Source organism: Pseudomyrmex gracilis, unplaced genomic scaffold (assembly GCF_002006095.1).
Source record: "Pseudomyrmex gracilis isolate BER0280 unplaced genomic scaffold, ASM200609v1 scaffold_60, whole genome shotgun sequence".
NCBI lineage: Eukaryota > Metazoa > Arthropoda > Insecta > Hymenoptera > Formicidae > Pseudomyrmex > Pseudomyrmex gracilis.
In genome coordinates this window covers 6,294-21,183 of record NW_018020644.1, presented here as the reverse complement: position 1 = coordinate 21,183, position 14,890 = coordinate 6,294, and the positions used below count along the sequence as shown (strand labels likewise).

Here is a 14,890-nt window from a genome sequence, read left to right as displayed (position 1 = left end):
ACATGCAAATGCACTTTTCCTTATATGCGCGCGAATACGTCCATGAATATATGGAAACACGCGTGATTTTGCATATATTTAATACATTACCCATTGTCATACTATCCGAAGGTCGTTAAAAACGTCGTCGATAAATTGCCAAGATCCAAAGCTCAAATAGTTTTCTTCTTAACAGAGTTAATTTTCTTTTAACGGATAATATATATATATAATATAAAAATAGACTTTAAAAAGAGAAATAATATTGGTAGATAATTGTAGGCTTTTAGAAAAATAACAATTGTAAATTAAAAAAAACCTAATTATATTAAATAAGTAAATTTTAATACTTTTACTCTAAATTCTTTTACTGTAAATTTTAAGACTTCTATTCTTTTACTTATATATATATGTATATACATGTTTATATGTAAATTGAAATAGAAATAATACAAAAAAATATTAAAATGATTCTAGTATCAAAATAATCAACATAACATTGAAATAATATAAGCACAGAAATATTTAAAAAATCACTTTTATTCACTATACTTAGGGTTGCCGTCCGCGTCCTCTTTTCCCAGACACCGTCTTTTTTTCAGAGTACCGAAGACATCCAGGTGGATTTTCCGAAGACGTCCGCGGGGTGATTATGACCTCGTCCGGTGTTTTAGGGAATCTTGTAAATATTTTACTTTATTTCTCCCGCGTTACTCTGAGGTTGGCTAGCTATCCGTCCTCTTTTTTCCCGGGCACTTGATGGCAACCTTAACTATACTATACAAATCCGATTTGTAGAATAAACTTATATTACTTTTAACAGGATATGTGTAGGTTTTTCTTACTTTAATGAAAGCAAACAAAAGAAATAGACTTTTCACGTGGCTTTTTCAATTACATAAGTTTAACGTTTTTATGACCATTTTTTTGAAACTGGTTAGACATAGAAGTATATGTAGGATTCCCGTTTCGCTTCTTCTTTAGATCATCGCCAGTAATCTAACTGTGTTATAAATATCTACTTACAATTTGTTACATATATATACATATATATTTTGAAAAATATTATTACAAATACAAACAAGGACATAAATACCTATACAGTATTAGCAATATTAAGCAATACTAAAAACTAATTTAAACAAAAAATAAGGAAAACCTATTTTTCTTTTATTTTACACAATATTTTTATAACCAAGACAAACGAAGCTGCTAAATTTCAAAATTTGATCACATATTGACTATTACTATCGATCGCGAGTGTATACGCGAGAGAGTACAGGATAATAAAAATGATAGATAGAGCATTAGTTTAAAGAGCAAAAGAGGAAGATTATTGTACCTTCGAGAGTTGTATTTTATTTATTTAGTGCGGAAACAAGTAAGGCCCACCGTTCAAAACAGGTTTTTGACGATACTAGTAATGTCAGATGTCATCAAAAAAGAAAGGAAGAGAGAAAGAAAAAGAAATATACAGTGGATAAGAGAGAGTTTATTAAAAAAATTCGTAAAATTCTATAATTTTATACTCTTTCACGCGTATGCCTAGCAACACGATTTGATGTTGAAGTCACATGAAAGTAAGCGATAATGAAACGTGTGTATCCGTCGAAACATATCTCGGGTTATCTCTTTTTTTTTGATGGTGGTGAACGAGCGAAGAAAATGTTATGTTAACTATGCAGAGATTAGTACGACTGGGCCACAGGTCATCGGGTGAGAGATAGATTCAAACGAAAACGATCCACGAGCGATCGTCTTTCACAAATGCTGTTCATATAAAGTAACGAACACAAATATATGATTTAAACTTTATGTATATATTTATTTTATATAGCAATGTGCGTGTGTGTACATATCTGTGTATTATTAGGAGTAAAATTATAGTAATAAAGAATTATGTATATATATAGTACTATATATATATATATGTACCAAAGTAGGAAGTAAATTTTTATAAAAAAATAAACTTCTATTTACAGATACTTTTATGTATATTATTACAGGTATGTATATATAATACAAAGTCAGGTTTATATATATATATATATAATTATCATCGTATGAAAAATAAAGTGTTTGTTAATAAAGTTTGTTTTATTCAAATAGTTTTCTTATATAATTAAAACTAAATATAAAAGTGGTTTTAGCCTAAATGTGTTTTTGATTATCAAAAAATAATGGAAAAGAAAGGAAAAAAATAATGATAAATTCAATAAAAATAATGATAAAGATTGAGAAAAAGAAGAATGTGGCAATCAGTGTTATCTTATAAATGTTATTAGTTGAATGTATTTTTGTCTTGTAATTTACTAACGCTTTGTAAAATCTTGACCTGAATTATTTCTCTGAATAAAAATAACAAATGGAATAGATGGAAGAAAAGAATATCATACTATATCTTAAAAAAAAAGTAGTGAAGATATTTGGAGAGATATATGACACATTTAGTCTATTCTCTATTACTTGTTTTCTATTTAACATGGTTATATTTATATTTAAATATACAAATATAACATATCTAAGTATAAAAATGTAAAAAACTATGTATATATTTGGATAGAGACAAGAACTATATAAAACTTGCATTTTTAATATCAGGTTTACTTTTTGTTGTATTTATCGTTTTTATATTGTGTATTATTTGTAATTCTCTTGAAATAAATATATCTATAAATTTTTTAATAGTTTACTTTTAAGTAATATCAGTATAACAAATAATTTATGAAAAGTATTGCAATTTCTATGTATTTACCGAAAATATGAATATATTCTATATATTTACTGACTATATTTTTATACACACACATTTACCGACTCTTCATAGTTGTAACAGTTAGAAGGTGTGTGACAATGAGGGCGTAGGTCTTTGACAAATATAGGAGTGCCATAGACAGACGATCGATGGCAAAAAAAGAGAAAGATAGTCAAAGAGTGGACCTTTCTACATCGTCTGGCCATTCTCTTTATAAAGTACGGGTGTGGTCCTTATATGCCTTGCAATTAGATAATCGTACGTACTCTTTCGATTTTCTCGAAAAACTTTACAAAGGAACAATTTAAAAAGCATTTTTTGTAAGTTTTTCTACAAAGAAACTTTTCCTACAACAGTTTTGAAATTCTAGAAATAATATATTACATTAGTAATCAAGTAATGTCTCTCGTATATAAACTATAATTTAATTATTGAATAGTATGTATTCCGAAGTTTTCTTCTTTGTAGTAACATTCCAGTAAAATATTTTTTATATATACTTATACACAAATTAAAATTATTATATCTAATTATGCAAATTTATATGTGTGTGTGTGTGTGTGTGCCCAAACAATTTTATACACGGAAAATTTCTTTTTTTAAGAGAATGGCTTCAGAGATATTTCATATCAAATTACAAAATAACTCTATTAGTATCATGTTAGATACAAAAAAATTATATAAAACTATATTTTTACTATATTTAAAAAAAATTTTTGATATATAATCATATATACTTGTACACAATTTAAAATTATTACATCTAATTATGCAAATTTATATGCCGAATATGTCCATACAATTTTATACATAGAAAATTTTTTACCGGGTTATATATATGAAAACTCGAAAAGTTGCGAATCTCAATGTCACACATCTAATTAATTCGAGTTATTTTACATTTTATACGCAACTCTGTAGATCTCTTTTTAAACGACTTTTTAGTAATAATTTTTAGTAAACCACGTGTGAAATAAATGTACAAAAAGGGAATCAATGAGCGGAAACCAAGCGATTGTGCACGCGTATAAGCAATTGTAAATCGCTATGTTAATATCGTTGCCGGAGTTCATCGCGGTCACGCCGGGTCACCGTGACGTCAGCGGATACAGCGATTCTCCGATTGCGCGTGGCGAGAAAAAACTGATACACTGTTTTATAAATATATATAACGACATTGTAAAATACAATATCGCAAGTGCATTTTCGTATATTCTTATATTTAAAAGTAACATAAACAGTAGTAATAGTTTTAATAGTCTGTTATATAATGTCTCTAATAATTGGAAGACTTTCTAATTTGTAACAGTGTTTTTAGTTTTATATTTAGCTTTTGTTTAAGAGACATAGTCCAGAAAACAAGTTATATAGGCGATTTTCTTCTGTATAATATATACTCACGCACACCAGGCGCGTGGTTCACTGACGTTCATTCGGCTAAAGGTCGGCGCTGATTGGCTTGATTTATTCAATCATTACTTTTTTATTATATGCAATAAAAAAAAATGGTTCAGGACTTTTCGACTCACTTTTATTCCTTCTACCTGCCTACGAGAGATTTTAAAGTAATTGTCGGACACCCTGTGTCTGTGTATACATATATATATATTTACGTATGTATATATTACGCGTGGTAAAACATTTTTTCTGTATTATACATATCTATATATACAATCTCATGTAGAAACATACAATTATAATTATATATATAACATATATATAATTACACACATATATATATATATTTTCGTACATATAATTATATACAACGTTGTCTAGTTTTTGTATATAATTATATATAAAGTGGTCATTTTATGCAAATATATAAAAATAACTATTCACATATAACTAAAATTATTTTACATATAAATATATATATATGTAGGTATAACTATGTACAGGGCCGGACTAACCGAATGTCCTGGCCTAGGCAACTGTTGGTGGGGGCCCATGTAAGGACAGATTTTGAAAATTGTTTAGTAAAAAAAAAAAAAAAAAAGGTAATTGGTATAAAAAATAAAAAAATAATTATATATTTTAAATAGGATACTTCTAAAAGACATGTATCTAATTTTGGTTAAATTTATTTATTTATTTTTTTAAGTTTTCTTTTGTTGGTGGGGGCCCATAGGCAGTGCCTAGTCTGCCTATGCGTTAGTCCGGCACTGACTATGTACAATCATTGTATGTTACTACCACATAACGCTACAATTTCATTGTATGTTAACAAAACTAATAAAACTTGAGGATATGAAAAGTACCAAGGAAATTGAAAGTATTACTTGGAAAGTTTACGATAGAAACTAGCGCGAGTACTAAACATGCCTACAATCAGTCGATATCAAAAAGTTCCTAACCTCAAACATTACTAACTTAAGTTATTATCAAAAACTCTTGCCAAGATTAATTTTAAATTTGTAAACAAAAACCTTTTACTTTTTATTACATATTCTTGTAGCTGACGTCAAAACGTTTTCAAAAATTAACACTAATTACTTGTGTCTTTTGCACAAGCTATTCCCGAAATACAAAGCTTCAAAGTTGACATATCTCCCGGTAAAAAATTTTTCATATATACTTGTACACAAATTAGAATTATTATATCTAATTATCCAAATTTATATGCCGAATATGTCCATACAATTTTATACACGGAGAATTTCTTTTTTTAAAAGAATGGCTTCAGAGATATTCCATATCAAATTACAAAATAACTCTATTAGTATCATGTTAGATACAAAAAATTATATAAAACTATATTTTTACTATATTTTTAAAAATTTTTTGATATATAATCATATATACTTATACACAAATTAAAATTATTATATCTAATTATACAAATTTATATGTGTGTGTGTGTGTCGAATATGTCCATACAATTTTATACATGGAAAAGTTTTTACCGGGCTCGTACTTATAGTTAATCGCATTGATGTATACCGTGAGGAGAAAAGACAATTTTCAAGTAAAATGAAATATTTTCTTTATTTAAGTTTTCTTTTATATATTCGATTATAAGATAGCTTTTTTCGGGAAATTGATACAGCTCGGAAGCAGTAACATATCTAAAGGCGCTTCACCGATAACTAAACGTGGCCATCGTCGCTGAGGTAAGTTCGGTAAAAGAAAAGCGAGAAGCGTAACGCTTAAAAACTCTTTCAGATAACTAAACTGCAATTAAATTCAAACACTTGTATGTATATATATACATATGAGATAATAATATTGAAACTTTTCATATCTATAAAAAAACTTGTATATTTATTGAATAAAAAATAGAAAAAATAAAGTAAAACTACTGTGTACGTTAATATGTACGTAATATGTAACGCAAAAGATACAACATACGGACAACTCGTAATTTATTTACGTCAAAAAAATTTTTCCGCAATTAACATAGAAACAACTATGTATTAATTGGTTGAAAAAAGTATAGTTTACAGCATTTTAATCTATTACAACTTAATATATTATTAGTTTTTTATACACATGTTCCACTGTTTTGATACTACTTATACTCAATCACATTAATATATAAATATATATTGATGTACACAAAAATCATATCGTAATATTATCCTAATTAAGAGAATACACATAATTTACAATATTTTTAATTTACATACATAAAATTCATGTATATTTACACACACACACACACATATAGATGTAATAAACACATCTATTATCTGTGATAATTAATTATCATTGTATATTGAGATTTAATTATCCTTACGTTGCATTAATTTAATAATTTACGAATATTTAAAACTTATATAAATGATCAAGTCGTTAAGTTTCTTTTTTTACCGACTTAATCATTGTTTTCATATTTTTGCATTGACAGAATACAATATATGATAAAAGTAAATCTATTACGCTTTATCTCTTTCATATACGCAAGTGCACAAATTCACCTTTCGTGTTCCTGTGGATTAGTTTTGATGATATCGACGATTGCAAAGAATTATCATTATTCGCATGTTTCTTAATAGCTGGACGACTTTTCCAAACTTTTCTTACATATCTTTCCTCTTCATATCTTACATTCTCCTTATTTGACACGAGATGTGTATTTTCAAACATAACGCTCAAACTTTTTCCACTTAATTCTTCTTTAAACGCGCATGTTTTTTTCAAAACATCTTTCCGATTGAATATATTAGGTGAATAGTCTACGCTTCCCTGATAATAATTTTTGGTATTTGCTTCATCTCTTTCTTTGTCTGGAAACCGAAGCTTTTTCGGCTTTAAATCTTTTTTGGAAAAATGTTTCCTCATTTTTATAGGCGCGTTTGGAGGAACAGGAATAGTTTTTTCTATTGGTGAAATTTCCAATAATTCCAATGATTCCGATGATATCTGACGTTGAAAACTATACATTTTATTCTACAAATGGAAATAACTTTCAACACACAAAGAAATAGTCTTAATAAGAGAATAAAATTCTCGTACTAATCATGTGTTAGATTTATTCGAGATTTTTATTAATCTAAATTTGTATTTCAAATAATTATTGTTAATAATTATAAAAGTTTGAGTCTTTAATCAGTTAAAAGTTGTTTTTAACAGTTTATTATTTATTTTAATCAAACTATATCATATTCCGATTTTTTACCTGTTGAGTTGCCAGAAATTCCGTCGCTTTATGCGATATCTTGTCTCTCTTTCCCTCTCTCTCTCTCTCTCTCTCTCTCTCTCAGTCTATATCTAATATTTATATATTATATTTATATATAAAGATTTATCTTCCAAAAAGACTTATGGAAGCGACGAGAAAAATTACGGCTGAAAAGATTTAGTACACGAAAAAGGTGCTATCGATATAACAAACGGGGTCCACGTGAGCTACTTTCATTCGAGTTAACTTTGCTACAAATTTGCTCACTTGACTACGTTTACACGGCAACGCTATACTCCGGTTTTATAACAACTATTCTCGTAGAATTACAGCAATTACAGCGACCGATTGGCTGAATTGATCAAAGGACCAATTAAACACAACAAAAAGTAAATACAACATCAATCTTTCAAATTTAAAAAAAATCGATTTTCTTAAAAAGTAAGCCTCAAGCGTACAAAACCTTTAGTCCACATGTCTTATTTATTTTTGCAAACAGAATCAGACTCTTTCCAGTTGTCTTCCCAGGAATAAAATTTGCTCTTTTCCTCTACACTGGTTGCACTAATTCAAAAAGTGTGCACTACAAATGTTCTCGTCGACAAACATGACGTCAGATATCGCTGCTCTTTTTTGTCAGTGCAGTGATACCTAACAATATAATAATTTACTATACGCCTCATCTAGGTTAGGTTAGGGTTAAAGTGGGTTATGAAGTAGTGATACAAAATCTTTTTTATCAGAAGATGCTTCATAAAAATGTTGACACATATGTAGAGAATTTGTACATGTATGTACGATTAAATGTGTCTCGGCACGGAGGCTTTGGACGAGACTTTAGAAGATTTCAAGAACGTATTGACATTGACGACGAACAAGTGGCGATTCTTTGAAAATGAAATACATTTGTTACCGCAATATCTCTTCTTATCATTTCTGTTATTTAAAAAAAAAGTTACTTTTACGTAAGTGTTGACATTTTTTAAATTATATATATATATATATATATATATATATATAATATATATAATAAAATAATCACTCTTTTATTATATGTAATAGAAAAAAATGGTTCAGGACTTTTCGACTCAGTTATACTCCTTCTACCAGCCTGCGAAAGATTTTAAAGTAATTGTCGGACACCCTGTATATATACAGAGTGTTTCAGAATTGGTGTAACATCTCTCGTGAACAAATAGAAGAAGTAAAACTGAATCAAAAAGTTTTATACCATTTTGCTAGATTCGCAATAGTTACCGAGATCTTAATTAACAAAGATCAGCGAATAAGCATGCATCGGGCTGTCTTACTCGCTTAAGACAGCCCAGTGCGCTTCGCACGCTAACGGTGTTACCCATAGCGACATATGGGAGGAGCTAATATAACAGCATATACTACAACATATACATATTAAAATGTAATTGTGCGAAGCGCCGGGCTGTACTACGCGCGTAAGACAGCCCGATGCACGCTTATTCGCGGATCTTTGTTAATTAAGATTTCGGTAACTATTGCGAATCTAACAAAATGGTATAGAACTTATCGACTCAGTTTTATTTCTTCTACCTGTCTACGGAAGATGTTACACCAATCCTGGGACACCCTGTATATATATATATATATATTATTGAATAAATCAAGCCAATCAGTGCTGACTTTTAGCCGCACGTCAGTAACCACGCGCCTGGTGTGCGTGAGCGCTCCGCGCGGCTCACTGACATGCACCCGGCTAAAAATCAGCGCTGATTGGCTTGATTTATTTAATAAATTACTTCTTTATTATATGTAATATAAAAAAATAGTTCAGGAGACTTTTCGACTATTTCTAGATAGTAGACCTAACCTGCCTACGAGAAATTTTACACTAATTGTCGGACACCCTGTGTATATATATATATATATATACATATATAAACATAATGTATATGTACAAATATCATGTAGACATTAAAATATAATTTAAAAATTAGAAGAGAAAAACACGTTTGAAAATATATTTTACTGCAGCATGATGTATTAGTTTTATTGATACGGTGCTGTGTCGGTAACTGACAGAAAATGGCGTTTGGTGCGCTCCTGTTTGACGATCGGACTTGGAGGGCTTATTCGCCATTGTACACGCGCACGCGGCACATGGATGTTGCAGTTGTTGACGGTGTACGGGAGGAGGATTGTCGCGAGAATAGTAAAATGAGTAACTGCGAGAAAGACGATGGTGAGAGTAGCCGTTTGACGAGGTAAGAATACAAATTTGCGATCAGCAATGTGAACAATGAACAAAAGAAAATTTGTAACGTCGGACGTGTAGAATCTTCAGAAAGCTGTATCGCGACGTCTGACAATACGTTAATGCGCAGCCGCAGACTCAAGTTTGTTCGAGTGCAGATAGTGCAGTATTGTTCGCGCAATGTTTGTCCTTTTGTTGACGTTTTCGTTACGGTTAAAAAAAATATAACAAATGTGACTATTAACGCACACGACATTAAATGACAGTAGAAAAACAATATCACTAAATCAATATTATTTGCTATATTGCTATATGTTTTTGACGTTTATTTAACTTTTGAGTTAAATCAACTGTCAAACTCAGTATCGGTTGGCCGAGTTAACTGCAACTTTGTTGAACAAATTGAAACTGGAACGTTAAACGAACGGATAGTAAAACAAGTCACTTACAGTTTTTTTTTTTTTTTTTTTTAATTTTTATTGTTGCACTAAAACATGGAACAATATTTTATAAACCTTTATTTAGATGTTTATTAGTTGTCACATGGAATTGTACACAAACATCTAATGGATATTTATGTAAGCAAAAAAGTTCAGAGAATAAAGATCTAAAATGAACAGACTTTTCTCTTCGCAAAAACAATTTTGCACACCTTCTTTAAACAGATGTAAACTAGTTTTTACTACATCATAATTGAAGATATATATAGCTAAAAACAAACACTTAAATTCCTTATATAGAATAACAAAAAAAAGTTACACACAAGAATATAAGTATCCAAAGTTGGTGTTAATTATTACTTAAGGATATATTAAAAAAAAGTTTTAATCACAGAGATTAGATTCTTTTCTAGTAATTTAATCTTTCTTATTTTTTAGGCTGACCGAACTGGTATCTCGTACAAACGAGAGTAATCCAGATCGTATATCAAAAGGTAGTCAAAGCAAAAAGGAAAGTGAAAAATCTAGAAAACCCTTTAATCTTCCGCACAAAAAATTTAACAAGCATGATGACAATCGTTCTTTTAAATTTAGTAACAGGAAGCGGCCTCAGAATAACAATGGAAAGTGCTACCCTTTCTATAATTTCTATAAACGTAGAAAGAAAGACGGTATAATCATTCCTCCTACAAAATTCTTGCTCGGTGGAAATATTTGCGATCCATTGAATCTAAATAGCATGCAAGATGAAGAAGTAAATCGAGCTATGAACGCTGTAACACCAAAATCAAGTCCGCTTCCCACTCCAAAGCACAAAAAGGAAGCTATCGAAGTACTTATTCCTCCAAATATTTACGATCCGTTAAATTTGACAAATTGCAACGACAATGAAGAATACGAGAAACTATTGATATCTCCCATAAAAAAAAGTTCCAAGCGAAAAAATAGAAAGAAGAAAAGATCCTGTTCCGAATCCAGGAGAGAAGAAGCAAACACGGTAAGTTACGTTTATTATTTTATAAATAGAATGTACAACGCGCGTACATCGCGATACGTACGTTTTTTTCGTCAGGCTGTAATATGACTCAAAAGGAATTTGCTCGCGTCGGCTTGTATTATATATTTATATATTTTTTTCCGTTACAAGGTGGAGGTGAATAAAAGCAAGAAATCGAGCGAAGAAATTAGAGGAAACAACGAAGTTGAAACTGAAACTTCAATAGAAAACCATTTCAACGAAAGAATTGGTTCACCAGAGACACAAAATACACAGAACGAAAGTATTTCGAAGGAAAATAAAACAGAGAGTCCTCAAAAGGACAAAACTAAGTTACGATTAAAAGAACTGGACGAAGTAAAAGACAAGAGATTGAGAAAAATTGATACAAAAGATAAAATAGTGAGCCCGGTAATTCCACAACCTGGCGCTTGGAAACCAAGGCCGCAACACAGACCCAGTCAAGACAAGAAGAAGAAACAACATATGCCCAAATTTAGGTCGAAGGACGCTAGGTATCAATACGGAAACTACAACAGATATTACGGATACAGAAATCTTCATCACGAAGTAGATCCCAGACTAAAAGTATTCGCACAACGAAAAGAGTTGTTCTTTGGAAAAGATATTTTGGATATTGGATGCAACATCGGCCACATTACACTGTCAGTTGCGAGAAATCTCGGAGCCAAAAGTGTTACGGGGATCGATATCGATAGAACATTAATAAATATCGCGCGGAAAAATGTAAAGCATTACGTTAATTGCGTGCAAAGTCCTGTGAGCAACGAAGATAACTCTCTGGACACCAAGTTCTTTCCCATGTCAATGCCAATTAATTACGGGCCTGTGGATATTCCAGGATTTACGAAAAATAAACAAAACAAAGGATTCCCTTACAATGTTACTTTTGTACAGGTACTCTATATATATTGATTGTTTATTTTTTTTTTATATTTATTACGCGAGCGCGCGCGCATATAACGCAACACATATATATTCTCTAAAAAAAAGTACAGTAGTTTTCTACGTTACATGTGTACGTAAAACGAGTACAAAGTATCCGAATGACATTATCTCTTTACTTTTTCGAACTCGTGTTCGAACATCTTTCGCGACCGCTTTCAGTAACTTTTAAATACTTGGCAAGTATTCAGAGAAAGAATTAAATAAGAAAAATAATATTAACAATATATGATTCAACAATGAATTTTGCGAGTTCGGACGCGCAAGAGTAAAACGTTTTTACAATTGCGTTGAAATTTATTGCGATCATATAAGATAAAAAAACTGACATTTATATGGTTTCAGGGTAACTATGTGCTCGAGGACGATTCGCTTTTGTGCGCAGAGCAGCCACAATTTGATACTATTCTATGCCTTTCCATCACCAAGTGGATCCATTTAAATTTTGGCGACGCTGGATTAAAGCAAACTTTCAAGCGTATACACGCACAATTGCGCCCTGGTGGAGTTCTCGTGCTGGAACCTCAAGGCTGGGCCAGCTACACCAAAAAGAAGAATCTCACAGTGAGTATTATTATTCTTTACACATATACAACAAGTATGTTTTACAAAGAAAGAATTTGACAAAACTGGTTTTTTTTTTTTTTTTATTAAATTCTATTGCGACAGTCACTTTAATTAAAGTTGGATAAAAAGTAACACAAAATAAACAACAGTGTGTACCTGTATGTTGTATGTTCTCAGAAACAATACATCGTTCAAACGTAATCTCTTAGTTCGCCGACATGATGTATTTTTTTTGCAGAACTCTAAAAACATTATACCTAATAATATATTATACGAAAATTGTAACTCTAGAAAAATTATTCGAAAAAAATCTGACGTCAAAAGTAACACAAAATGAAATTTTATACATTGTTACATCGTTGCAAACTATAAAGTTAAAATATTGGCAAAGCTAGAAACGTTCGAATGCCTCTTTCTCTTTATTCTTTGTTGATCACCTCACGACCATCATATTACACTTTGCTACTATTTTTCAGGAGCGAATTTACAAAAATTATCAAAATATCGAGTTTCGACCACAGAAGTTTACACAATATCTTCTGTCTTCCGAAGTAGGCTTTTGCAAGTGCGAGGTAATTTCTATCCCGCCTCATCCTTCAAAAGGATTTCAACGACCTATACATCTCTTTACCAAAGCTGAAAATCCCTCATTTACCGCTAGCGAACAAACCACCGACGCGACAAGCACAAACGACGAACATACGTTGCCGAATCGCAGCGAAAGAATGACAAGAAGAGACCAAGAAGAGATTCGCGACATGGAGAGAATCAAGTACGAGGAGGAACTATTTCCAAAAGAAAATGTCAATAGAGGCAATATGTCAGAAATTAGTCAGCACAGTGGAGATCAATACGAACAGCTCGCAAACGTTTACGCGCCTAGTTCGACGCCATGTTACGATACTCCAAGTCGCAGCAGCGACAGTCAACCTTTGGACGATCAACCTTCAGAGGATCCCGCAGCTAGAATAAAGAAAGAAACGAAAGAAATTTCTTACAAGTCAGAGACTAATAATGAAAACGAGCTAGATGCGAATGAGAAAAAAGAAACGAAAGAAGACGAAAAAGATGCGGAAAGAAGAAAAAAGGACAAAACGGATACATCTTAAGATATTTAAAAACACGAAAGTAATCGAAAGACAACACGAAGATAAGAAAGAAAACAAAGATGTTGAGAAAATTACCGTTACGTGCGCGCATAACTTTAGTGTCGACGAATGAAGATTACGAACGAATACGCGAAAGATTACGTGCGAAAACTACAAACAAAACTAACTAGATAACAAGTTTGTTCAATCTTTGTTTCATCTCTGAAAAATTAAAAGCTTTTTTCTTCCGTACTATTTGTTCTCAAATCATGCGCTTGCTGTAGTTTCAGTTTTATTTCTTCAGTATTATAAAGTTTCAACAGTTAAGCTGTGATTTAATTGTCTATAATATATTAAAAAATAGATAAAATGTGATGTGACTAATAAATGTTTAAAGAAACAAACAAAAAGTGTTTATTCCCTAAAGCAGTTAAATTTCCGGATTTTTTTTTTTTTTTTCATGGAAAATTGTCAAAAAGTGTCTAAGAACTAGTTAAAAATTTATAAGATGAAACATTTCACAAGTCTAGACAGGGTCACTACTTTAGACTAGGCACAATTTGAAAATACTCTAGAAAAACACCGAGTGCTTTCCAACTACATACACCATATATGTAATACTTTTATATCGCTAGTCGCGCGTATCTTCGCAACGAGAGGCACGAGACCCGAGAAAGAGAGACGCACGAAGTCCAAATATAGGTACAGATAGTCGAGCGTCATTATGCGCAGACGCGTTTACTAAGCGAGTGCGAGCGAGACAAAGCATTGGAAAGTGAGAGAACGCGAGAAAGAGAAATGCCTCATAAACGTACAATATATAGACTGCGCGTTTGGCTGAAAAGATGTCTCGAACGTTGAGAGAGACAACATACTTTGAACAGTAAATCTTTCACCGTCTATCAATGTCTCCGGTGGGATCAGAGCCTACTGTTTCACACCACCTAACCTACCATCACCCCTTAATCTCTTTCACTCTTCTTCACCCCCACTATTTTTCTATCCCCATTTTCCACTATTCTCTATCAATCAGCGAAGACTTTTTTTTTTCCTTCACTACTTTGCTAGACAAAGATGAGACTACTGTTCAACACCAGCTGTCTCTCTCACAACGTTGAAGACATCTTCTTAACACGGCAAAGGTAGGGAACGCGCAGTCTATACATTATACGTCTATGAAATGCCCAAGCATACTCGAATGTTCACCGCATGCGCACAAAGCAGCTGGACCTTGCGCGAAAGAGAAG

General features: G+C 31.5%; 1 protein-coding gene across 1 annotated transcript; it reads left to right on the top strand.

Annotated features, from left to right (window-relative positions):
- Nucleotides 1-9,401: 9,401 nt before the first annotated feature.
- LOC109854165 (7SK snRNA methylphosphate capping enzyme-like) lies at nt 9,402-14,067 on the top strand. The gene is made up of 5 exons (XM_020426997.1): nt 9,402-9,595; nt 10,464-11,022; nt 11,173-11,940; nt 12,334-12,552; nt 13,032-14,067. The coding sequence occupies exons 1-5, from the start codon at nt 9,417-9,419 to the stop codon at nt 13,662-13,664; spliced, it is 2,358 nt and encodes a 785-aa protein (XP_020282586.1). The 5' UTR covers nt 9,402-9,416; the 3' UTR covers nt 13,665-14,067.
- The last annotated feature ends 823 nt before the right edge of the window (nt 14,068-14,890 follow it).

Bases quoted from the DNA above. Each gene is read 5' to 3' on its own strand.
- LOC109854165 (XM_020426997.1), top strand. From the start codon at position 9,417: ATGGCGTTTGGTGCGCTCCTGTTTGACGATCGGACTTGGAGGGCTTAT. The intron at 9,596-10,463 runs GTAAGAATACAA...CTTATTTTTTAG, and splicing joins GAGAGTAGCCGTTTGACGAG to GCTGACCGAACTGGTATCTC. The intron at 11,023-11,172 runs GTAAGTTACGTT...TTCCGTTACAAG, and splicing joins GGAGAGAAGAAGCAAACACG to GTGGAGGTGAATAAAAGCAA.